The following is a 27635-nucleotide window of genomic DNA, read 5'->3' on the forward strand; positions in this document are numbered from 1 at the left end:
GAGGGGATAAAGTCTCAATTCTAAGTCATCACAAGTCTATCATCCGCGTGTCACTCAAAGACCCGGTAAATAGTGTGCACACGCGCACGGGGAAACTAAACTCCCCGTGGCGAGCCCTATTGTGAGACGTTGAGCTTCTTCTCTCCCGGCTGCGTCTTTAAAACTGATAAAAGTTGCCGTCACGTCCCGATAACGTCTCTTCAGAGACGTGGAGAATAAACACCAAAGATGTGAAGCAAGGCTCAAGGGAGGAGCGTATATTCAATAGACACGGCCGCTTGAAGCTGACAAAATAATGAGGTGCAGAACGCCACGGGTTCTGCAAAATGGAACTTGGCATGAATGTGCTTATAAAGTCTGTTGACGAACTAATGGCCACTGCACATATTGTAAACAACATAAAAAAAAAAAAAATCAATCATTTTCATGCCTAAGATTTAACTCATTAACTACCATTGACGGCTAAACACGTCAAAGATTTTTTTTTTTTTTTTTTTACTCTGGTAGTGAATGAGTTCATAAAGGTTGCCAGAATTCATCAACGAAAAGCTTAAATAAATAATAAAACTCATCTAGTGTAGCCACTAACAAGACTTGTTTTGACATTTTTTTCCCAATGACTCAATATGTAAATGATATCCGTGTCAGCCAGCGCGCTAATTACCGGAAGGTCATCTGGAAGATCTGTCCCAGGTTGACCTGTTGGCTTTTGTTGTCGAATCCATGCAGCATTTCCCCGAACAAGGTCACGTTGAAGTGGACGGCCTGCCGCGGACATTTCGGACCCTCGCAGTTTTCCGACTGCAGCAAGCACGAGCGCCCGTCCGCCGCCAGTTTGTACTCCTGCACACACCTGAGGAAGCGACGAAGAGAAGAGCTGAGTCAGCGCCACGAACAGTGTGTCATCGAGAGCATGACCATATTTAACAGAAACAAGACTTTTGCTTTGGATATGCCGTTTACGCCGCGATACAATTTTCATACCCTTAGAATGAATTACGTCCAATTTTTTTGTCAAATAGGCAAAACCAATTTGAAATCCCAAGAAAGTCAACGTCGAACACATCCATCTGGTACCAATGTTGGTTGCAATTATTTGTACACAGTCCAATCACTTGGCGGTTGTTTATTCTCACCCGCAGTACATGAGCACGTTGCTGGACCCGGGCTCGTCTTCGAGGGGCACAAGCTGCTGGTGACACAGCTGCTCGCAGCCTCCGTTAAAGCCGTCCGTGCAGTCGATGCCCCTGGAGTAGTCATAGCAACCGGAGCCATCCTTCATTGGCCTCAGACCATTAGGACACTGCACGAGAGACACAAGCCGAGAGGAGGAGAAGGAGAAGGAAGAAGAGGGGTGATAAGGGAGACGGAAGAAGCGAGGAAGGCACGGAGGTCAGCACATGCATTTTAATCAGCCGCCACTGAGGAGGCGCAGGTAGCGGCAGAGATCAGAGTGGAGGAGTGAGCAGCGGATGTCAAGAGAGAGGGGATCAAAGTAGTGAAAAGTAGCAAGCAAAAAAAAAAGAAATAAATGATAAATTAAAATATGCCTCAGCTCGTTCGCCAACTGATGTTTCACTCTTGAAGGCGGCTTTAAATCGTAACAACACACAAACGCGTACCTTTTTTTTTTTGTCAGAGAGGTACTCATCGAATAAAATGGGATTTCGGGATCAAACATTAACTCTTCTTTAATGCAAACATTTGGCTAAGAATAAATTGTCCTCGCAGGGAGAGACCATTGGTGCACACCACGTAATAATCGAGCCACATTTGAAAACGTTTAGATCAAAGTCAACAAATCACCAATTGCCGGCTGTCTGGAAAAGATCTTTTTTTTTAGGGATCAGTCTGGGGAATTTTTTTATCTCAATCTGCTCAGTCAATGGTCTGGGAAAATCATAACTGTTAAACTTGTTTAACTCATTCACTACAAAAAAAAACAAAAAAAAAAACGTCTTTAGCCGTCAATGGCAGTGAATGTAACCACTGCCAATCAGTTATCGGACAAAAAGAGAAAAGCAACTGTTTGTTCTTCATTGTAGTTTTGCGGCAGCAGCCTCGACATCTGGTAGGCGGGTGGAGACACGCAATTGTCGGTGGTTAGAACAAAATACGTGCGACCGCCTCCTCTACGTCGTGTGTGAGGTTTCTCACGTTTTAAAAATACGTTGTCAGGAATCACAAACACCTCGCATTCACTAACAAGTATGAGTTGCCACTGAAACTTCAAAAGACGAAAATAAAACAACGGGGGTTTTGTCGTAGTTTGGGATTTGGTTTCATTTTCACTCATTGATTACATTCAGTCAGGTTGAATAACTTTTGTTAGTTTGATTTTAGTCATGAATTATTATTTTTTTTTAATTTCTTTTTCCATTTGTGACATCAAAATGTCATGCACAAGCACTCATATAAAGCCACTCGTGCAAACTTTTGAAACAAGTCGTGATTGTGTCAGGGTCTTTTAGAAAAATAATAAATAAATAAATAAATAAATTATTAATTAATTAATTAATTAAAAAAATATATATTTAAAAAAAAAAATATATATATATATATATATATATTCTTTTAAAGCGAATGTCAACTTCAGCAGAGCTAAAATGGGAATTTTGCGATTGTCATGTGGGTTTCCGGCAATTATTGTAAGAGGAGTTAAAGTTAGTAATCATCCTCTCTGTTGCACAACATCTTCTACTGACACAAATCCACCAACTGATTTTTATTTCTCCATTTTTTTTTTAAATGTTACATATTCCAGTCTGTTCTCCAGCAGCAACTCAACTTACTCTAAAAAAAAAAAAAATAAAAAAATATTACAACACAGCCATTAACTGAGATGGTATGACTAAAGCTCATGTATAATTCAAGGAGCCTTATAATGGAAAATCGACTTTTAAATGCCCGCAAATCAAGTATGGAATTAAGCAAACAAGCACGGGTGTTAAGTATTTCTAAAAAAAAAAGAAAATCGAGCCGACTCCTTTACGTGAAAGTGGGGCTAATTTACATCACAACTGTGTCTTTGTCCGTGACATGGATAAAGATTGATGAACGCTACTTTCAAGCGGCCGACACGACCACGCAGATTTAGTCCAAATGGCTTACGATGTTGTGAGCTGAAAGCGGGCCAACTTCCTGTTTCCCCTTTTTTTATGTAGCCATTCGTCATCATCGAGCGGTGAGTCGTCTCACTCCATTTTAGTTTTATTATATGAGGATTAACATCTCGTTATACTCGCATGACAGTTCGGAATGTTAGCACACACATTAATATATGTGGAATTTACATGTGATTATAATGGTTTATTTAAAAAAAAGGTATACATATATATTAGTTTCCCTATTAAAAGTTTTCAAATCAACTCCCGTAGACCCTTGAAACCAATTTGGAACGTTGTCATAAAGCAAACTTGGTAAAGTGTTTACTATGAGCATACTCTCTCGCAGGGCAATTACAAATGAGACATTCACTACACCGATAATTACCAGCGAAATGATGTTTCACTCCTGAGTACACTTGAGGGGATTAAAGAAAAAAAAACACACACTAATTAACTTTAGAAAAATGGAGCAATCCAAAGCAAAGCACGCATTAAAGACAACCAAATGCGCATCGCAGGGCCACAGCAACAAAAGTTGCTGCGTATTGTAAACACCGTTAGAGAATTGGGAGAATTCTTGAAGCTCTATTTTTTTTTTTTTTCCGTTCTTAATCAGCCACTAATTCTCAGTTTTAATCGAGAAATGAAGTCAATCTATGGAAAAGTCTGCTAATGAGCTTGTTAACGGAATTTAGTGCCGCTTTGAAGCCATAAAAGATTCTCCAAAGCACAATCGGGGGGCCCGAGTTGATCTCAGAGGTCGGTCGGTCCAGTCGAGCGTATCAAACTCATCCAATAGCCGCGGGGGAACCTCCAAAGCGGGGTCGATCTCAATCGGAAAAAAAAAATAAAAAATTGAAATCTGTTGTTTTGAAACTGTCGTCAATTTTGAAGACGCCGGCGATTTATGCCGGGCCTCGTTTATTTTCCTTTCTCAACAAAATATACGAAGAGACAAAGAACGCTAAGCCGAGCTGAGATTTGAACCGTGAATGAAAGAACGTTGAGGCAAAAGTGCTCATCTCACAATGTTGCCAAATTAATTCTATTTCGATTACCAGCTGCCGGCAAAATTCTTATCAACACGGCACATCTTGTGACTATCGACGATATACAACACAGCGCGTGGTAAAGCATTTCCCAAAAGCCTCCTTTGCGATTCACACGGATTAAAATAAGACACGTCGGCGTTTAGAATCGGGCGAGGGTGCGAGACAGGAAGTCTCGACCCCGGCAGTTGATTGCACAAAATGGTGTGACTTTGTGCTTCTTATTTCAGCGCGGCGTGAAAGCAACTCTTTAAAAGCTCATGGTGATCTTGCTGCCTCAAGGAGAGAGGGATTTTTATCCATTTCCACCCTCTTTGGGGATGACATATTTACGTAAAGCAACGCTTTCATTTTCAATGAGATTTAAAAAAAAAAAAAAAAAAAAAAAAAAAGACAGCACTTTGTCAGCTTTCTCACGGATCTAATAGGCTGACTTCATCATCGTGGGAGTGACAATGCCCACTTGTCAGGCATATATACACGTCTTCGGAGGGGACACGGTAATAAGAACAATCCGCGCATATGTACACTTAGCTAATAGCTCCATTCCGCAGTGCTCCCCCCGCCCCCTCCGCCCCTCCGCCCCCCGCCCCCTCCCCCTCTGCCACCGCTTCGCCGCGCGCCCCGGAGGAGAGCGGCTGTGACTTAAATAACGTCTCGGCTCCACTCCGCTCTCTCCGCTAGTGACAACATAACAAATGAGGACTGAAGGTTGCTTTGTCCCGCAAGTCCATCAGACTGTGTAGCTCAACTTGATGGCTAAAGGTAGTTAAAAGCTGCTCGATACAAAGCAAACAATGAGAGCAAAAGCTGCTTTTTTGTTTTTTTTTTTGTTTTGCTGCGATACTAATTCAAGAAGCTCAATAGAGGTCTTGTGGCTCGACTCGAAAAAGTGCGATTCAACATTAAAATGTATCGTTCACTCACCGGACAAAACATTCGATAAACCTGCACGAGAGATGCAAAAATAAATAAATAAATGTCTTCACAAAAATAATGTGCAGTTTGAATGGCATGAAAATTTTATGTTTGTACGTGTATGAATGACCAATTAGAAAAAAAAAACAAGCAGAATTTCCCGTAATTGGGTAATTAGTGACTGTTGAAATGATGCCTCCAACTCAATTCCAATTTTCATTTCATTCAATCCAATATTAATTTAAGTGGTCCGATGTAGATCCCCTAAGAAGTAGAAATCGCAGGTATGGGTAAATTTGGACCATTTTGAAATGCTAAACCCTGACGTGCAAACAGATGGTATGTCACCTCATTTTTGATTTTTTTTTTTTTTAGCAACAAAACCAATGAAAATGAAAATATGCGCATAATTTACTTGAGCGATTAAATTAACAATTAAAATACAACTCAAAAAGCATAACTCATGTTTTAATGGTTATTTTTTTTTTTATTTAATTATTTAATTTAATGAAATTTAAAAAGAATTTCCTTTGGGAAATTTTAGGAAAAATAAAACATTTGCACAATAATTTTTTTTGTGCATTTGGATTACAAACGATGATGACAGCACTGCATTTAAAGAGTATTAGTAAATAAATAAATAAATAAATAAATAAAAAACTGCACATGAGGCTAGAGCCGCCGCTATCTTGAGTGCACGGACAAAGTTTGCCGGCAAATAGACAGCAAGAATCCAAAATGACCCCAACCCTTCTCCCTACTGCAACCTTAACACTTAACCCAAACTGCCAATCCTTTACCCGAACCCTTTATCCTAAGCTGAAAACTCATCGCCCAAACGATATCCCCTCTTTTTTTTTTTTTTTTAAAACCACAAAACATGTTTTTCAAAAAAAGGTAGCAAAGGAAAAATGAAGTGTGGAGTGCAGCAGAGCAGTTCCAAACATCCTGATGCTGCCAGGGCACAGAGGGATTGTGGGTAATAGGTGATGACCAAACTTCTCACGGGGGGAGGAATTGCGATTTATCCTTCCTGCTGAGTCTTTATGCAAACCGGATGCAGCCAAGCAAATTGTTTTTTTTTTTTGTTTTTTTTTTTTGTTTTTTTTGGGCTCCACACTGTTATCATTGCCGCTCTTTGCGGGGACCTTCCCGTCTTGACTGCACAATTTTGAAATCTGGGGGAGTAGAGAAGCTGACAAATGAGATTGGAGACAGCCAAATTCCCTAAAAAACAGGACACAATGATGGATTGGAATCCACGGCTAAACAACTGTAGCTGAGCTGTCCCGGAAGGTACATAGACTGATAGGGGGGGCACCATTTATATCACACCATCTGCTTCGGCATCTGAATGTTGTAGCGTGAGGACACCGATGACATATGAATTGAGCATAAACAAAAACACGAGGCCAGCTACACTGTGGTGTTTAAATTTTTTTTTTTTTAAATTACAGGTAGTCCACAGAGGCTTGAAAAGTACATGAAGCGTTTTGCTACCATTGGCATAGACAACGATTCCGGGAAATGTTGGCTATGTTAGGGAACATTTTCGTCAAAGATGACTTTCAGTGAGTATAATCAATCCCTCCCCGGGCGGCTAAAACGTTCTGTGGGTTTTAGTTTAAAAAAAACAAAAAAAAAACGAGTAATGAAGGCCAATAAGCAATCATGGTTTTGAAACGCTAAGTTATGGTTTGCAATGAAACAAATAAATCGTCACCTTGGACGTGAATGAAATACCTTGAAAACTTCGGTACTGTCTCAGACGAGAATTTGATTCTCCGCAAATGGCTTCCAAATGTCTTGAGTGCTGCAAAGAGCCTTGAAGGACTGCCCTAATGGATTTGAAGCTCTGCGTGTGCCATATCGCAGCTCTGCTAGCGCCCACTCTGACAAGGGTGGTTGAAATAACACCCACCCAAATGAGTTTGCGGGGGGAAAAAAAGAGAGATGGTAGAAAAAAAATAATGGCGTGTCTGTCTGATTTTCTGAGTTAATCTTTGGAGACCGGAGGGCTTTGTCATTTTTTTATTATTTTTTTTTTATGCGCCTTCCAGACGTGTGCGAGGTTGTTTGGAAGTATTTTAACTTCACTGAACCTTTTCAAACTTTGTGGACTTGAGATTTGAACTCGTGTTCAAGGCTTTTCGTCTATTGCTGAATTAGATTTGCCGAGAGTTTTAAATGTTTCGAACCTGTCACCTCGTGTTTTCCACCTTGTTTAGATGTACTATTATCTCGCTGCTGGTCCTTGAGATCTGGGAATTGGTTGCATATTGACATTGTAGGATTTCACTTTCACTATTTATCCATCGATCCAGTATATTCCGTCTGTAGTTTGTGCCACATTTACCGCACGGGTTACCTCTTATCCCAAGCGATGGCAACTACGACGACCGAGGACGAGTCGCCGGTTAATCAAAGAGCAATTGTGTGAAAGGAAATGATTCCGCGCAGATTTTTAAAAAGTCTGCTAGCTGAATGACGACATCACCATGATGAGAAAGACAACTAGTGTATATTGTTGTTAGCTGCTAGTCAAGCAAACACATCCAGATAATTTATTTAATTTATTTTTGGCGAGACGCTTGTTGCTAGGCAGAGATTTGGGATCGAAATTCTGATTGTCTCAGAAATTTCCCAATGGGGGAACCTGAATCAATCCTTACATTTTTTTATAGTGCTCATCCTTCTTAGCTAGCTAGCTAAGTAGCCGACTGCACCCGGGAATGCTCACTAACCGATAAATTGACAAAAAAAAAATTTTTTTTACATTCACACGAGCCTTCAATTAACACAACTTAAAGTCTATATCCAGTAGCCTCCAAATGGTTAATACCCTAAGAAAGTAAAAAAAAAAAAAAGTTATAAAAAAAAAACATTGTCTGCTTACCATGCAGCCAGATGAGTCCAACTGCCGGTCTGACACACACTTGAAATTCTTCTTGCAGCCACCGTTGTCTTTGGAGCAGTCACGGACAGGCCCGAAAGACGCCAGCAAGTCTTCAACCGTCTCAAAATATGTGGACGTCATGGCTTCGTCCCTGGATTTAAAAATAACATTTTTTTCTTTAAAAAAAAAAGTGCAAAAATGAAGATGCGTTATGTTTTCTAAGCATAAATGACAAATGGAAAGGAATGCTTAAGCAGCTAAACATAATCCGTTGCTGTCTGGAAAGTAGTTTCTTATAACCTTGCAGTTTTTCGTGCAATTAAGATGGGAGTCATTCACCCCCATTGTTTAATGAAAAGGAATGAGTCTTGATTTTTTTTTTTTTTGTGTGTGTGTGTGTGGGGGAGTGAACAAAAATAACACTACAAACACAAGGAAAGAGAAATACAGACGAGTCTACTGTCAGGTCGCGGAACAAACGAATATTAAAATGACAGCACAGCTTTTCCCTTAAGCCATGTCTTTCGTTCATGACGGCAGACAATGTCGTTGACACACTTAAGCATAGATCATTACGACTCAACCAACAAACTTGAACAAAGTCCTCAAAGTTGCTTGGTTAAGTAAAGAATGTGTAACTCGTTGGTAATGCGGACTGCGGTTGTCATTTTATATCAAGTCAATAAATGCGCGCTACGAGAGACCAATCTTATGGCCCAAAATGGTAAAATTCCTGCTAGCATGAGCTAACTGCTGCACTTGGAGTATTTACTACCACAGTTTTATCAAACTGTACAGTCTAGTCGCCTTCCTCTAACTGAGGGGTGGGCAAACCTTTTTGATTGGCGGGCCACAATGGGGTGCAAAAATTTGACAGAGGGGGCGGACGAGGAGCAGATGGATGGAGAGTTTTGGTAACCTCATCGGAGAAAAAAAAATACATTTCATTTTAAATGAAAGCATGACAACAAAAGAGATGTCTTTGAAAAACCACATTATTTAGAAAATAAAACATTAAAGTTTATTGATTTCATATTTTTCAAGTTCGGCGGGCCAGATTAAAACATTTAACGGGCCGCATCTGGCCCCCGGGCCGCAGTTTGCCCACCCCTGCTCTAACTTGTCATAGTTTTGTGAGTGTGGCGTAATCGAGTACGGCAGCTCAAAAGCACATATTCCCACTCAGGGAATACCTGGACTGGAACTCAAGATCTTCTTCTTAAGAGGCTACGTGGCTAATCGCTGGAGCGCTACGCTAGCCAGACGAAACGCTCCAGAAATAAAAGGAAGAATCAATCACATTTATCTGCTTTTTTTTTTGCAGTTTGACAGTGACTGTCAGGCTTCACTTGAGTATTCTCCGCAGCGCTCCCCCGTTGCTGTGAGAGGATGCCGGGAGGGGGAGCGACCTCCGTATGTGATATTTGTAAAGAAACAACAAGTAATAGCACAACGGAGACCACCCGGTGTCCCGAGAGTGACTTGACTCTATAAACAGCCCCAACATCGTAAATGATGGCGAGACGGACATACTGCTGAGTAGGGAGGATTTCATGGTCTTCTCTCATATCTTTTTTTTTTTTTTTTTACTGCTTAATTTGTCCGAAGCAATGAAGTTGTAAAAGGAAATAGCCGGTGATTGTCAACATATTCACTTCATAAGAAGAGTTTGCAAACTACAGTTTGGGGAAAACAAAAGTCGATTGTTTTTTTTTTAAGTATCTGTACTTGAGTATTTTTCCGTCAACATCTCATCTGTTCTTCTTTCGAGTCCTTATTGTGTCACAACACGGCTGATAATTTTTTTTCCCAACCTCCACGGATGAAGGTACGACAAAAACAAGCGATAATTAAAATGACAGGTCAACTACACCGAGGAACATGAACCGGAGGCATTCACGCCAGCTATTCCCATCCATGGTTTTATTTTAGAGACGTTTTGATGTTATCCAAAAAAAAAAAAACTTTTGTACATTTTTTAACTATTACTCAAGTAGAGGACTTATAACAATACTTTTGCTTTTACCAATATTTTTGCTACTGCTATTTAAGTGCAGGGTGTGAGCACCCAACCATGCACGTTTTTTGGAATGTGGGAGGAAACCGGAGTACCCGGAGAAAACCCAGAGACACGGGGAGAACATTCAAACTCCACACAGGAAGGCCGGAGCCGGAATCGAACCCACGACCTCTGTACTGAGAGGCCACGGTGCTAACTCTTCGTCCACCGTGCCGTCCTGAAACTGTAAATAAATACTTATCTCAAAGGTACACTGAGCACGGTAGATTGTGCGCGGCACATACCCACGGGATACGATTGTGCGATGCCAAGAGGACTGATGGCCTCGTCGTTGGCCTTTACCGGTGGAATAAAATGAAAAGACTTGAAAATATCGACAAAGAAACTCTGACTCAACCACAGCTAATAAATAGGTCGACTCCAGGATATGCTGCACCTGCAAAAAAAAAAGAAGACTAAAGAGGCTGTCAAATAACCCTGGACCACCTTAAGCTCAGTCTTATTTTGGTGTTAAATTATGCCAATGGCGCACGTTTGCCTCCAAGGTTATCTTTTTATTTATTTTTTATTTTATTTTATTTTTTTTTTTGGTGCAATAGTCTGTCAATGCAAAAATATTTAGGCTGTGTTCACAGTTTTCTTTTCTCGTTTGGACCGACGCATTCACACCGGTATGTTCATAATCTGGTAACAAGTTGATCCGGTACAGGACCAAAAAAAAAAAAAAAAAAAAAAAAAAAAAAACGTCCGACCTCGACCTGCCAGCATTTGCGTTGTATCGAATATTTATTTTTCTCCTCAATGGCTCTGAAGCCGGAAGCCTTTGGTTGCTTTCTCCGTTTTCCACTTTTTTTTCCCGCCATGGTTCGGACAAGCAGTTTTGAAGCGAAATTAATTCCTCACTTTTCGTAACCACCGAGTCTGCAAAGCAAAGCTTAATTCAATCTCCGACTGCTCTCCAATCTTTTTTTCACCAAGAACATCTCATTACTTTCTGACAAGCAAGTACTCTGTCCACTTCCAAGCTTACTCCGTCTCACGTGCATTCTCCGCTTTTTTGTGCGACTCCACCTCGTCCTTTTTGTTTGCTCTCTCGATACTCGCAAATTCCAAAAGCCAATATGTGACATCAATTCTTTCTGCCAGGACTTCCCACTGCTGACAAATGACTCCTTAATATAGAAGAAAAAAAAAAAGGCAGGGTTGGGAAGGTGCAGCAGGCTGAAAAATAATGACTTTGGTTGCAGCTGTGAGGTGCGTGCTAACCGGATTTCTACATAGTCAGTCGGAGATAGAAACGAGCATTCGGCATCCCTCTTTCACACGCTAAAAATCTCCGCTAGGATTTTCTTTTGTCATCTTATCATAAACACAATTTAAAACTATTCCAATAAATCTGTTTAAGTAAGCACAAAAGCCCTACAATTATTTTTATTTTTTTTCAACTGCAGAGTCCCACCCTGGCTTGGCTCAACTGGGATTTGATTTGATTCTCATTTAAGAGCATGACAGGAAAATTGCAAAAATGCTCCGTGATTTAGTAGCAACCGCACAGAAAGCTCACCTGAGAATTGAAATGATGATCGAGACGGAAGCAATCGCAATTGTGCATTACGCCACCGGATGGCAATGTTTGTCTTAGAGACGACCTTGCACCCTCGATCATACGTTTGCGTGTGAACTAAAAGGGGTGATCAATTGACACCAAAAAGCATGCCGGCTTCTTGGCCGCTGTCGGCCGCCACTTGCCTCCTTTGAGTTGACGCGACTTTAGCGTGGCTAAATGTCCGAAATAGAAGCAGTCGGGGTTCGGGTGCGCATTCTTGTTATCGTCCGCTTCAGCCTGTGGAGGCCATTTTGTATTTTGTACAAACCTATTACTTTATTTTCCAGACTATAAGCCGATGTTTTTTTCCTTGATTTTGAACCATGTGGCTAAAACAGCGGTGCGGCTTTTCTGTGACTTTTCTCTCTCTCACCACTAGGGGCGCTCTATAGTCCAGAAAATTCGCGAAATAAATCTTAATTATTTTTTTCCCCAAAAACTGTTGCTGTGGCTTATATGGCTTATAAAATATGGTGTAGAATTGCCAGTGTTAACGTCAATGAAGCGTCCCTTCAAGCCCGAAACATGCTTATTTTCCATCCATAATCGACTTGATCCCCGTGTCTCTAGTGTTGCCGGAAACAACTTGAAGCTCAAGCGTATCAAACAGACCAAGACTTGGAGAAAGACTTACTCTCGGCGGTGTTTTCAAACAGTGGGCAAAGTGAGATCAATTCCATTGGCGCCGCGTTGACCTCAAAGCGTATTCACTGTGTCCAAACAGTGACTAATGTACTCCTGTTATAAATCTCCGGGCATGCCTCTTGCTTACGCAGATGATGAACGAGCGAGGGATTCTGCCCAAAGTTAGAGCGGTGCGCCGGCATGATTACTGAGTGTGTTATTGGTGTGCCCCCTGCGCTTGATTAATGCCTCTCGCCAATATGCTGACTGGTGTTGAATATTGCACATTTTCCTAAAAAAAAAAAAAAAAAAAACCAAAAAAATCTCATTGGCATTGAGGGTAAAAAGCGGCAGATGAAAAACAGCAGCGAGATTGCAAGTGATAAAATAAACGCGAGCACGTTTTGGAGATCCGGCGGGGAAGATTTATGTATTTGTTTCTGGTGTCACTCACATTGACTAATGGCACATTTTGATGTGTCGCTTGATCGCACTGAGTGAAGTCATTCATCACACCATGCCACTCGGCTTTGGGGCATCTCCTTCAACTGACAAAAATAGATTTGCTCGAGATGTCAAAAACACCTGAATTACCGGAGTGTTTTTTTTTTTTCAAAATGAACGAAATTGATGAGACAGTGAGTGATTGTTATTTTCTGTCATTACATTGGGTGGGGGGAAAAAAAAAAAAAAAAAAAAAGGAAATAACTTTGGTGAGAGCGAGTGGATTAAAATGACAAAACAAACCTTTGAAAGAACATTTGTCACGCTTGACACACCATTAGCAACTTTCACTCGTCGATAGTTTGCCGCCGTTGACTTTAATACTTCTAGTGTTGCAGAAATGACTTGAGAAACTTTAGGAAACGTCCCCCCCCCCCCCCCCGATCCATACAACACGTGCAACTCGACTGCTGATTTTTAAAGATTTTTAACTACCTTGTGCAAACTTCAGCAAAGAACACAAGTCATGTCGCAATTTGCAGAGCTGTAAATAAAAATTTAAATAAATTACCCGACAAACCTTCGGAAAAACGTACACGGTATACAAAAAACAAAATGTTTAAATCACCTTTGGTTACGATCTCGACTGTAATTTAGAGGTGTACTGTTTACAAATAACGTCAAAATATGAAATGTCCCCATTTTTGGAAAAAAAAATACATCCTAGCACATTCAATTATAATAAATTCATCGCATGAGCCAAAGCCTAACAGTTCTTTTTAAGACGACACGACTCACCACTTTTGACATCAACACTCAATCACGTCCAAAATGACATCAGTGAGACTGCGTAAAAAGCTCGGCGAGCTTCAAAATTAAAACTCTCCCACGGGACATCCTTACTTTGGATAATGAGAAACAATTGCATTATTCATGACAGTCTGACAGATCTCCCATGTAACCGGAACTAATCACAAGCCGGTGCTACCTGAAATTCTTTTTTACAAGTCATTGAAAAGCAGAGTAAATGTCCTTGTGTCCCGTATGCAGATTATGAAGCTGTTTCTGAAAAGTGATAAATCCTCCACATTTGTCATCATGTCTCTTATAGAGTCCATATAGTGAAGCAGGTCCCAAAAAAAAAATAAATAAATAAAAATCATAAAATATATTCACTCGCATCGTTCCTGAAAATTGTCTTTCCATGAATATTCCAGATTTAGATTTTTAAGGTTGAAAGAGCACAATTCATCCCATCCAACTTCCCGAGACTAAAGAAATATTCTGGTGATTTTTCCAGCTATTCATCCTACAATGGCAGATTTCAAAACAAAATCCGTATTTATGCCAATTACCGCTCGCAAAGTCCATTGAAGGTCACAATTGAACAGATGCTCAAATCTGTAGAGGGAATTCTGGACTCTGGAGGCAATATTAAACAAGCTTTAACAAGTTTGTATCTATGCAATGAATGGTGCCATATGCTGAGATGAATGCAGCCTCTCGTTGCAAATGCAAACTATTTGCAATGGAAAGGGAATTGTGAAATACTGGACATGAAACGGAAATGTGGCGTGATGACAGGGAAGTTGTGTTCGGCCGGCCGCGCACACGTGAATGCATGAGCATATTTGTGCGGACAAACGCATGTGAGGGATATTGATGATTTTGTTTTAATGCAAATGCTTTCATGTTCACTATTGAGATCTTAAAGGGGTGGTCCCGCCAAATATTTTCTTCGCGAGAATATGTCGCCCCATGAGTTGAAAGACGGCATTCTGATTAATATTGCGTTCGAGCAGAATGAGTTAAGAATTCAAATCGACACCTCAGGGGGCGGCCATTTTGACTAAAATGTCATCACAGTTGCTCAGGCAATAAGCAATCACATCATCCTTTTTCTGAAGGTGAGCCATGATTTTCAGTTGGACTTATTTGTTCACGTAAGCTGTCATCCAAAAGACTTTAATTTGTATGTTGTTATTTTTATGTATACAGTTCAAAGATTATTAAGATGAGCAAAAGACAAAAAAAAATGCAATGACCAACCCTTCAACTAGTGATGGGCAAATGACGCTTCAAAACTGCTTCATGAACCAGTTGTAGTATTTCGGGTCGCCAGTAGATGGCACTCTCTGGTCAACATTGGGCTGAAAAGCACGCTGACTTGCCATTCTTTTTTAAACCAACAGCGCCATCTAGAGGACGAAAAATACACAACAACTGGTTCATGAAGCAAATTTGAAGCTTCAATTTTCCATCACTACATTCAACCCTTCCAAAAATATGTAAGCATGTAATTATTTCTAATGCAACAATTAACAGCAGCAAAATGTTCATAGTCAACTTTTTTCCCCTTTGCAGAATTCAAAAATGAAACAATTAGAAAATTAAATCCAATCCGAACAAAGATGATTGAAGGCATACAACATCTTGTTGATCCGAATAGCAATTTTTCCAACATTTTCCAAAGTACTTGAATACATAATTGTTACGCAATCCAATTCCGACTCACCTGACCTCTCCCGGGTCTTCGGTCACCAGCACGTCCGTCTTACAGCTGGCGATGGGATTGATGGACAGCTCCACCGGCGGCACCACGAAACTCTTACTGACAGGCAGCCACAAGCCTTGGCCCAGACTATAGAGTGATCTGCGTTAGCACAACCACGAGACGTACATTTCAAGCAAAAAAAACAAAAAACAAATACCATGTTTATGTCCAACAAGAAAACGCAGACATTTTACAAAATGGCCGATGACATAAAGTTTGAGGTCAATCTTCAGGAGTCCAACGAGCAGAAGGAAGTAAACAAGATGAGGCCTCACCAAGAGCACGTCGTATGACTCGACTTTTCATCATGTGCTGTTTGATGTCTATTAGCGGGTGGGAGACAAACAATTCGAGAAAAAAAAAAAAAAAAACATTGGCTCAGATGTTCTCATCCAAAACCTTGGAAGATATATTCCATTCAAACTCTCTCAGGTCACAGTCACATGATCACACAGCCTTATCAAAATCCGCAGCATCAAACATGCCCCACTTGCCAAAAATGTCTTCTGAGATGCCAAATCTAGCATCGGAAAAAACTATCTCGCCCGAACAGACTTCTAAATATTTCCTGGTAAATTTTCCACGGTGCTTTTTTTCCCACCCTTATAGCTCATCTCGGGAAGGCGCTGCTGGTTTCTTCCAAAGCTTCCTATCTGTAAAGCCAAATCCCCGCTGAGATTAAACTCTTCTTTTCAATCGCCTTGGAAATGAAGAGCAGGGCGGTCTTCCCCGCCCTCGTCTTTACCCGACATTCACCATACGGACGGAGCCGCCGGTAGGCACTTCTTGATCATTGGCTTCTTCAATCGGGAGTTGCACTAACCACGCCCACTTCTTCCGGAATCGTCAATCCAATTTTTTAGGTTTGGAATTCGGGGGAGAAATGGTAGCTGTCGTTTACAATGTATGAAAAGTGAAAGTGAATATAAAAATGAAATAATAAGGAACACGGTATTATGGAAAATGGGAGGAGCCTGTTGTAGCCTAGCCCAGCTGCCTTAAAAAAAAATAAATAATAATCAAAATAAATAAATATGTATATTTTCTATTTTGAGACTGAACGCATCTACTAATACTTCTTGAAAGATTTCAACGATCCCATCGTCTAGCAAAAAAAAAAAAAAAAAACGGTGGTCAAAACATTTGAATGGACCCACACCAGCGGGCCCGTGGCGAGGGTTCGGAATACATCCCAGCAAGAGTTGCATTATCGTGTCCAGCCAACCGTGTCTGTTCGTCTGCAGGCATCTTTTTTTGCTCCATCACCCTCACAAACACATGCCCAAAAAAAAAAAAACTTACTCGCAAGACGGTCAATGGAGGTCATGCACTCATGGGACGCTCCACAACTTACCTGAAGATTCTCTCCGGAGCTTGTTCGCCCGTAACCAGGTCGTAACCTTTCTCGAGGTTCGTGTACGGCCAAGGCCTTTGCAGAAGGAGGAGGAGGAGTGATGTTAGCATACAACTGCACGATTATGACATGAGTGCAAACTAAATACTGTAGCAGATGGAAAACGCTTCATGGGATCGAAATAAAACAGACGCTTCAAAAAACAGTTTGCATGTGATTAAGATTACCGTCTGTCACCGGCCTTCCGACAAAACGGTGTGAATTGAATCCGTGGCTGGACGAGATCCAGCAGATGACAAGCAGAGGTGAACGGCAATGTCAAACATGAAACATTGAAGTTGCCTGCATGGCTCATTTGACTTTTTTTTTTTTTTTTTTATCCCTCCGCCGGATTCATGCATGCTTTCCAAGATCAGATTTGGGAACTTTTGTAAGTCAACGATTTTTCAGGTGTAGTTTCTATTTTCCCTCACAACAAACAAGTGATACAAATAGATGGCTTGATCATTACCAGAAAAAAAAAGTCACATACTTAAAAAAAAAAAAAAGAATAACTTTAAAAAACTTTTATGTATCTCATATTTTCGGACCAAAAAAGAGAAATTGGATATATATATATATATATATATATATATATATATATATATATTCATGTGCAGGTGGCGCTTACCCTTCATTCTGACCCCAGTCACTGCGAACACAGAGGTGTTTATGGACGAGATCCGGGGAATAGCCGTCGTGACAGCTGCATTCTCCTGAGACGGAAAGAAAAAGAGGCGGCAGATATTTGTTTATTGTCAGCAGCTGAATAAATTACCATTTAGAACAGTAGAACCTAATTTCCCAGCTTTAGTTTTCCATAACAGAAATAATTGTAGGAACTCATTCGATATATACTTCACCGTATTAAGGAGAAATATTTGATATTAGCATATGATGATGTATATAAAGACATCATCTAAAATTATTTTCATCTATGAATTAAATTATCTTAATGAGTGTATTGGCTTAGTTTGTGCACCACTCCGAAGTCATAACAAACAGAGATTAGAGCACATGAAGCACTCCTAAGCTTACATTTGTATCAATACATTATTGATTACTTGGAGTAAAAAAGAAAAAAAAAGCTCCATGCTTTTAGAGGAGCCACAAAAGAAACTACAGCTGGACGGATGGCCCGGAGAGCCAGCTAGATCGATCGATGGATCACAAGCTAGCTAGCTAGATAGATCGATCTAGCTAGCTCTAGCTTGCTAGCTAGATAAATAGATCTCGCTAGCTAGATAAAGACGTTGAGCTAGCGCTATCTAGCTTGCTTGCTAAAGACATCAAGCTTACTAGATCTAGCCAACTAGATAAATAGATCTAGCTAACGAGATCTAGCTAGCTCGATAAATTTAGCTAGCAAGCTAGATCTAGCAAGACATGGATCAATAGCTGTTTATAAGTGGTAGCTAACAATCAACAATTATTTACAGTGATATGAGATAATACATTGACGCATTTTTATAAAAACAATAATAAATTTAGCACAATTTATTAAACTGTTAATATGTGTTATTATTTTATTTATTATTATAATTATCACCCAGGGTGTCTTCCCTCCAACATGCAGGAAATAAGAATGCTGTTGCCATTAGGCTCATGACTGCCATTTTCACTAGCCTGTTATTTTTATATGGACTTCATGAACACTACAATGGACCATCAGATCCCAGGAATGTTTTGGGTTTGGAAAAATGTGTTTTTAAATGCAACATTTTATAAACACTAACTTATTTTTTTTTTATCCAGTCTCAGTATTTGAAAAAAAAAAAAAGAAAATCATTTAATGTCAACAATAATAAAACCAAACATTGTTCCTTTAAATTTGAGGTCATTTACTTTATTTTGCATCGTTTAATACGCAATGAAAACATTGCTATCACGGCTCTTCATATGAAATTTATTTTTGATTCTATTCAATGCTATATATATGGGCTTTTGTTTTACTTCACCCTCCCGCTGAAAAAAAAGCGACACAGGATTCATGATGCCTTTCAGGAAGATGACATTTGTGGAGTCTTAAGTCAGATTTCGCGAAACCCTCGACTGTTCCCGAAATAAATGGTGATAGCCGCACCGGCTCGGCCCGCTTTTGGAGGCACAATGGTGGAAAAATGCGTAATGGCCACGCAGGCAACACCATTCACATTTTATCACCTGCTGTTTAATAATTTACTGGCTGAGTTTATAGGCTCTCCGCTCGCTCAAGGGGAGACGTGGCAGCCATATAGAATGCAGTTAAAGAGCGGCAACAAATATTCTGATTGCCCTTTGTCTGGTAAATGGTGCCTGGCTGGAAAGCAACATAAGCCACAATAAAGTTTGGAGAAGGAAGGATAATAGTTGCACCCAAGACAGCATTCCATCTGATGAATAATAGCTACTGGTTGCAAAGCATTCATCTTATTAATATGATCTGTGGACGGACGATCTAGTCGCGAACTGAAAAATTTACTTCTTTCTTTCATTATAACATTTGAATCATACTATTTGAAAAAAAATAGGTTTGGTGACTTTCATGATTAAAAAAATATTAAAATAATATATAATAAAATAAAAATATAAGACAGATGCAAAGAATACAAATAATTTCATTTCAATTAACTCATTCACTACCAGCCGAGTAAAAAAAAAATTAAAAAAATCTTTGACGTCTTTAGCCGTCAACGGCAGTAAATGACTTTAAAGTTAGCAAATTTATTATTATTTTTTTTTTACCACCATTTTCAATTTCTCAAAATACACCAAAGAACATGAATCGCAACTTTCCAGCCTGTTTTGAGGAAGCAATTTTTCCCTCCGGTTCAGTCGCGAGACATCATTTCTAATTAGGAAAACAACGGAAGCAAGGAGGTTCACGGCTCTTTTTACGAGGACGCTTATGATGATCGATGCGGCAATATATAATTCCTTAGTAGGGCGTTTAACTAAGCGGCGGAATGAATTGGCTAATAATGGGGACAGCTCGTCGTAGTAAAATGATAACTGGAGTCATCACATTATTAATGCGACATCGTCGGCGTAAAGCGCACCGAGGTCTGTATTTAATTGCAAGCACCTGCTCCGGGCTGATTGCGTAATTATGTGTTGACGACATGGTGTATAGACGTGCTGATTTTTTTTCCCGACAATATTATGCTCTTACATATTAACATATTACTGTTTTGCGCAAGTTGCAAGTAAGGAGCGTCGTGACTCGGTTTATTCATTATATGCCATGCTAACTCCCTCGGAGTTCAAACTTTCCAGAGAGAGATTCTCAACGGAAATGAATTGTTCATTTGTAGCACGGTCTTCACAGTAGCCTTTAAACAAGTAGCACTGATGTAATAAAGTGGAACTCCAGTCCTCTACGGAACCCAATCTCACCCCACATCGTTTATTACCATTTAACATTTTCATCATCTGCTCAGATCAAGAGTTGCCCTCGCTTGTGTTGTCTCGAGAAAGGGCCGAGTGTGTTTTTATCGTCTTTTTTTTGCTGTGATTGTGTGGCATGTTACATTGCTGCGCTGGCAGAGGACACTGATGGAAATAGAACGCTCTTGTGAAGAGCAACTTTAATTTTCACTAGCGGACAGATTAGGTCGGTCGCCCCCCCCCCCAAGGAGACTCGACACACTTGAGGGCAATCACTCATCAAATAATCTTGCCTGGGGGAAAAAAAAAAAGGACAGATGAAAGGGGAAGTAAATTGGGAGCGACAAGGAGACCGGGCAAGACAAGGAGCATTAATACAAGGAGAATCTACGAATGCGGCAGGCACTGATAAAGCCAACGACTCCTAAATTGAATTAGAGTGATTACTGCTCTCGGTACACATAAATACATGAGCGAGGAGAATGAAGGTTGGGGGGGGGGGCGAGCCTTAACGCAGTCTAATCCAGAAACTCCATCGTTGGCATCTTGATGCGTCGGGATGGATGTGAGTCGCTGTTGCTCTAATCCATTATGCATCAGCCTTCAACGTGCCCTTGACCACGGTGACATTAATTCACATACATTACAGATGTAATCCATTCTAATGAGCTTAGGCGTGATGTAGTGGGCACGGGAACAACCAGCAGGAGTTACGCCACTCCGGCGACGACATGACACTCTGCACTCGGAGCTTTGCTTAAAGTCTTTTTTAATGTCAGCGCAAATATGCTGAGAAATGTTTGACTTGCAAAAGGGTGTGATGAGGAAGCGTGGAACTTTATTCATGCCCGACAGTGCGGAGGAAGGATTTTTTTTTTTTGTTTCTTTTTCCCGCACCTTGAGGTTGAATTATGGACCCTTAACCATGAACCTTTTATTCATAGCAGAAACCATGCACTCTTTTTTTTAAACACACAAAACCATGGAACTCACTTTCACATTATTTATTTATTTATTTTTAACTCATTCAAGGCCAGCCGAGGGAGAAAAATGGATCTTTGACGTCTTTCGCCGTCAATGGCAGTAAATGAGTTAAATAACTTCTGGGCTACCATAGCTCACGACAGCTCTCGGGAAAAACATAATTCTGGGGTCACCAACTAAAAGGAAAAGCTATTCTGTCTGCCAGTCATGTATTTTTTTCAAAACCTCCCATGAAGAGAAAGGTAGACAACAAGAAGAGTCCATTTAAAAAAATTAAAAAAAACTGACGGAATATTTTTTTTTGTTTGTGTGAGAGCGGATGGTCGTTAGTCTTTGTGTACCCTGCGATTGGCTGGCAACCAGTTCAAGGTGGGCCCCGCCTACTGCAGAAAAGACAGCTGCGATAGGCTCACGCGACCCTTGTGAGGAGAAGCGGAACAGAAAGTTGCGTCGACCGAGAAATCAGATGTCATTATTCAACTCGGTAATTTGCAATTTTGGAATTTTAACGAGAAACAGAGTTTCTTTTGCGGGCCACGTAAAATCGATGTGGTGGGCCAGATCGGGAACACGAGCCTTGGGTTGGACACCTGTGCCCTAAATGATGTATCTCTTTTTTCGCAGCCTAAACCACGGGTGGGTAACAAATTCCAAATCAATAGTTAACAAAGTTAGCTTGTTAGCAATTTTTTTTTCCCGCTGACATTTTGATGCAAGCGCCTGACCGGTTTGTTAAACTAGAAAAACAAGAAAACATTGACTTGTTTTTGGAACTCGATGTCTTAAATATTCTGTTTACTTGCATTTAATGACCTAAATGAATTCACTGCATCAGCCAACGCCCCCGAAATAAAATAAAATAAAATAAAATAAAATAAAATAAAAAATAAAATAAAATAAAATAAAATAAAATAAAATAAAAAATAATAAAATAAAATAAAATAAAACAAATAATAATAAAATAAAATAAAATAAAAATAAATAAAATAAAAAAAATAATAAAATAAAATTAAATTAAATAAAAAAAAAAAAATAAAATAAAATAAAATAAAAAAAATAATAATAAAATAAAATAAAAATAAATAAAATAAAATAAAATAAAATAAAATAGGATACAAAATACGACGCACACACAATGCTGAAAAGCCTCCATGTGAACCTTCGAGCTTCGACTTACCTGTATCCTGGTCACAAATCTGCTCACAGGGGTCAGTCGTCCTCTGTCCGCAGTAGTCTCGAACCCACTGCGTGGAAGAATTGGTCTGATAGTACAGGATGAGCTTGGCTGGGTTGAGCCAGTTGGAAACATCCAGGATACTGCCCACACCCACAACGAAACTACTACCTGCGTAAAAAGGCAATAAAAAGAAACACAAAACCCTCGATTGCAATCTCAAAGAGTTGTTCTACTCATTTACTCTTTATTTTCACGCTGAATTGAAACTCCCTCCCACGTCCGGACCGTATTTAAATGAGAGGCCGATAATGCGTGTATTTATGAGACCTCCTTGATAATTGCACTGGCGAGACGCTGCTCATTGGCACTGAGTTACCTTTCCTTCTTATGGCTCCCGGGCCAATCGTTAAACTCTGATCACTGAACAAGATTATCCTTAATTGATGCCAACGACTTTTACTTTCAATGAGGGCGCTGAGGGGGATCACGGCGAACATAAAGATTCTTTTACAGCGACGTATCGCTGTCGGCGAAGGGAGGTCGACTGGCAAAGGCATTCAGAGGGAGCGCACGTTGCCGCCGAAAGGTCAATTTAAAACCTATTCCGGCACCGCAGTAGGACTCAAAGGAAGCCACGGCATTAACGTTCGCTTTCAAGTCATGAATGGATGAATACAGATAGAAGCACGAAAACAGTCACTTGAATCTAAATGTATTTAAAAAAAAAAATGCGCAAGAAAAGTTCCTGGCTTGTGTTTTTATGTGGCAAACACATTCCGACACGACATAAACAGGCCGGCCGTGTTGCCTTCACCTTTGCTTGTAGCAATTATTCCTCCGCGCTCGCGCAACACTCGGACGTGGGTGAACACTCGTTCTGTACTCCGGAAAATGTAAATAGCACCGCGGAGGGAACATTCTGCCGTGTGAACGCCATCCGTGATATGTGATCTTATATAATTGCAATGCTACTTGACTGTGAACAAGTGGAGTGGAGCATTTTGTGTTTGTTTGTCCGTCCAAATGTTAGTGGACCAGTTTTGTTGAGGTCAAGTCATTGATGGGAATCATTTCAAGCGCAATAATAAATAAACACGGAAAAAAAAAATAGTCATGTTTTTCCTTCCTCCGTGTCTAGCAAGTTACAGCCTGTATTATAATTGTTGCATTTTTTTTGTAACATTTTAGTTCTATGGATGGACAAGGACTAAAAAAATGTGTTTAGCTCGTCATTGTCGTGAAAAAAAAAGGGGCGTTAACGGAATATTTTCGTCATTGTTACCGTTGAAGAAAACAACCTTGCGAGTATAAAAAGAAAATGATCAATATCTTTCATGTCATGTGACTTTAATTTATCATCGATCCAGATTAAACTTTCAATTCAAGTCAATTGAATCTATAAAGAAGCTTGAAAGATCATATTAAAATTTTATTTTTTGCATTATCAACGATAAAGTCATGTTTGTTGCTTTTTGATTGACTGTTTTATGAAGCTGAGCCACGATTGGTTGTGAGCTGGGTGATGTCATCTTCATTGACAGAAGTTACAAAATGGCCGCCGCTGGCTAAAAACGGGAGGAATTTACTTCTTAACTCATATTCCGCAAACGCAACATTAATCAGAATGTCATGTTTTGTCCTGCGGGCTTGCATAGAACATATTCTTGGGAAAACATTTTTGGGGTGGACTGCCCCTTTAAGAAAAAAGACTCCTTTCTCTTCTTCCACTACATTTTTTTTTTTTTTTTTGCTTTTACACCATGACACGATGACACGGTATTTCTTTTGTTCTTTTGTTGTTGTTGCCATTCTCCCGCCTGTGATGCCGTCGCGGTCCATTAGTCAGTCCTGTTGAGGTTTGTTGTTTATACCGATACACATCCTTATCACTTGTAGCCGACCAACCTGCCATCACTCATTATTTCCCCACTATAAAGAATTTCTAGAGGGTGGCTCACATCTTTGGTAGCCGTGGAGCTGCGGTCAAACCGCCCAACCACACGAATGTGCATATTACACCCAAAATCAGTCTGGATTTTTTTTTTTTAGTTTCGCTTGTCTACCTGTCGATTCACTTCCCCAATGACATGCGTAAAGCTTTAAAACTGCTGTTTTGCTCGGCTTGACCTGCATACCAAAAAATATTTGAGGTGAAACATCAACATTAAAAATTGGGAAAATTTGGTTCAAAGCAAATGTAGTTTTTTTTGTGTTTTTCTTTTTTTCAATTACAGTTTTTGTGTTTTTTACCATCTTGAAATCGGAAATCTTAAGAGGAAGGCTGGTTTCAATTGATTTCTATACATTGTGTTATTTTATAGTGTGATTGAATTTTTTTTTTTCATTTTCTGACTAAATCACCCCAAGTACCCTGGAAAATAATTTATTTATTTGATAATTCAATGAGAATTAATCACCATTAACAAGAATGAATTTACTCAATGGCGGTATCAGCGAATGACAAAAGCAATAAATAAATAAATAAATAAATAAATAAAAAAGGGGGGTAGGGGGATAAACAAAATTGAGTTGAAATTGTCACGCTTGTGTTAAAAATACGCCCATTTCCAAAATGGAGCTTTGAATTTTTTATTGATTGAGACGAAGAAGAAGAAGATGCCATTATCAGTTTACCGGGGAAATGACTTAGTGTAAAATGTGGGCCTGCTTAGTTGAACGCAAAGCTTTTTTTTTTTTTCATTTTATGATTCTGTGGAAGGATTGGCAACAGGTCAAGCCGCGGGTTAATTGTACCTTCTGTGAAAGAGCATTTCATTGTCGTGCCTGTCACTAAATGCCGCTGGCACGGATAGATGAAATTTGCGGTAAATAAAATAAATCTGACAGATTAAAGGAAATTGGATCACATCTGAGGATCTCTCGCGACAAACGTGCTGCGACAGTGGTCGGGAATCGCCGCATTGGGTGTGTTTATTCGTAATTTTCCCGTTGAATGCACGTGTTGGACTTACCATCTGCGACAAAGTGCTCAGGCACATGGAGCGTGACCTTGACGGTGAGTGGGCAGGAATCCTGTGTGGCGTAGACAATGGCGACGACACAGGTGCTGATGGTAATCAGCGTCAGGGTCACCTTGTTTAGAGGGCTGTGCGGGTGGCCTGGACGTAAACAAGGTTAAATTGTTTGGGATTAGTCATTTTGCATCCAGTATCGGGGAGCGACACCATTGGAGTTGACAAAAATCAAAAATTAGACTCACGTGACTCTGCCCGACCATTTAACCTTAAGATGGTTTTCACTATTTACAAATTCACTTATTCACGTTTGTTCCGAGGAGCAGCTAATGGTTGAAATACATCGTTGCATTTTTTTTTTCCTTTTTTTTTCGCTGTTTTGAAAATGCCACACCATGCGGCCAAAGTCCTTAATAGGTATTGGTGTCAAGGAAGTATGCTGACGTTACATGACAGTAAAAAAAAGAAAATGTATGTGGGGAGGAGGGGGAGCTAAGTTTAGCCTTATAAAAGCTTTAAATATGTTTAATGGGGGGGTTCAATTAAAAATGTTTTTTAATTTTTTTATTGTGCAAGGATCTTTTTGGAGTCCAATTTGTGCGGAGAAGTCAGTGAGAAGGAGCATTTCGATGAGACCCGTGTTATAAGGGCGAACTGAAAATTGGAAACCTGATGCAGATCAACATCCAATCTGTCTTCTGACATGATGCATATCTAAGTTAATAACCTGGCGCAAAAAAAAAAAAAAATGCAATCGGGTCACTTTTGTTTTCAGAGGTGATTTATGGTCTTATATCCAATGACAACCTTGCAAATTGGTTATTTTAGTTGCCCTTTGGCTCTGTCACACCTCCCATTTCCCAAAGTGGGTTTACGGGGAATGGAATTACCCACCCAACCTCAAACTCTTGGTGTTTGTCAGTGTGCATGATTAAAATAAATAAATAAATCTGGGGGATTGTGGCTTTTAAGTTATCTCTGCAGTTTCAAAAGCATGACAGAAGTTTGAAAAGCGTGCAATACATCAGAAGGTCAAAAAACAAGGGCGCCAGAGTGAGGACAATGAATTACCCTTATTGAATCACGTGTCTTATCACCGTCCCAAGTCTGGGAAGGGGCACAAAGTGTTCAGTCTGCAGGGAGGGAAAGTGCCGGGCCAGCTAATCCCTTTGGGGGTGTGGGTGGTGTCACCGGCCTCGCGAATGGGGTCTCTCAATTACTATAAAAGCCTACTGAGTAGACGAAAGCATGTGCACTCACGCTAGCAAACATTTGCTTTATGGCCGCAAACCCGACACACTTCAGTGTTTGTACACGGCCGCACCGACAGCGAATGTGTGTTCAGGCTTAAGAGCTTGACGTGTGTTTATCTTTAAATTCCTTTTGGCTTGCGCATCTTTTTTTGGGGGATTTTATGGCGACCGCGAGGCGTCTTGCTTTCTCACCTTTGCTGCGTCGTCGTCCTCTGTGCTGCTCCGTGTAAAACTTCATCTGGCTGTCGTCCTCGGGCTCTGACCCTGATTCTCCTTGAGGACCAAACATGCCTGCGGTTGCTGAGAAGATAAGGTGGGGATGGGAGGGCAGGTAGGGAGAAGGAAATTCAACGGGAATCAATCACTTGATGGCTACTTAGAATTTTGAGGCTGTCGTTCAGGAAGTTATGCATTCATATAAGCAGTCCTCAGGCAAAGGCAACATAAACGCGAGGCACGTAATAATATAGTAATAATATGGTAATAATATAGTAATAATACAGTAATGTGTTATATGTAATAATATAGTTTTTATATAAAAATAGTATAGTAATAATATAGTAATAATACAGTACTATAGTAATAAAAATAATAATATAGAAAATGCTGCTACAACAGAAAGACCGCTTATTAAATATTTGCTTGTCCCTATTGGGGTTAAGGTGAGCCAGGGAAGGGCACACATAGACCGAAAAACCGTCACACTCAAATTCGCACCAATGGGCAATTCGGAGTCGTCAATGAAACTAACATTCACGTTTTTGAAATGTGATTTTGGAGTAGACGACCCGCCAGGCAAGCATGGGGGAAAAACATACAAATTCAACACGGGGGATGGCCCGAGCTGAACCCCAAACCTCTCGACTGTGGCGCACGCGTGCAAATTACTCCTCCGGCATTCGGCCCCATGTGTCATTTTAGCAATATAATTTTAATTATGATGTCGGTGTGACTTGAAGCAATGGCAGCGTCATGGATTTCATTATTGGTGCAATTAATTCAGTGCCATTTAGTTTGTGTCTGAGTGGATTGCCATAGAAATCATAATTAAAGAAAAAAAAAGGAAGGAAAAAAAAAAAGTCAATATCGAATAAACTGGTTAAGCGAATCGAGCGAAGCACCTCAGGCAGGCAAAATTAACAAATCAACATTTTTCCCTCAACTTTTGTACCTTTGGAGCAATTCTGATTATATTAGTCGAAAAAGTACACTGGAACGAACGCAAAGAACTTTAGCCTTGAGCCTCCAAACGCACTGAAAAATATTTCA

General features: G+C 40.1%; 1 protein-coding gene across 5 annotated transcripts in view; it reads right to left on the reverse strand.

Annotated features, from left to right (window-relative positions):
- astn2 (astrotactin 2) overlaps positions 1-27635 on the reverse strand; it is a 228018-nt gene that overhangs the window by 55366 nt on the left and 145017 nt on the right. For 4 of the 5 annotated variants that reach the window (XM_088280727.1, XM_088280726.1, XM_088280724.1 and 1 more), the window contains 9 exons: positions 26559-26666; positions 25111-25257; positions 22139-22306; positions 17243-17327; positions 16573-16647; positions 15180-15317; positions 7971-8121; positions 1137-1303; positions 665-853 (listed from right to left, as the gene is read on the reverse strand). In XM_088280727.1, coding sequence (XP_088136853.1) covers positions 665-853; positions 1137-1303; positions 7971-8121; positions 15180-15317; positions 16573-16647; positions 17243-17327; positions 22139-22306; positions 25111-25257; positions 26559-26666 — 1228 coding nt within the window. The remainder of the gene's footprint in view (positions 1-664; positions 854-1136; positions 1304-7970; positions 8122-15179; positions 15318-16572; positions 16648-17242; positions 17328-22138; positions 22307-25110; positions 25258-26558; positions 26667-27635) is intronic. The other variant, XM_088280725.1, reaches the window with a different exon arrangement.

Source organism: Idiotropiscis lumnitzeri, chromosome 18 (genome assembly GCF_059441095.1).
Source record: "Idiotropiscis lumnitzeri isolate Australia: NSW breed Sydney's pygmy pipehorse chromosome 18, RoL_Ilum_1.0, whole genome shotgun sequence".
Lineage (NCBI taxonomy): Eukaryota > Metazoa > Chordata > Actinopteri > Syngnathiformes > Syngnathidae > Idiotropiscis > Idiotropiscis lumnitzeri.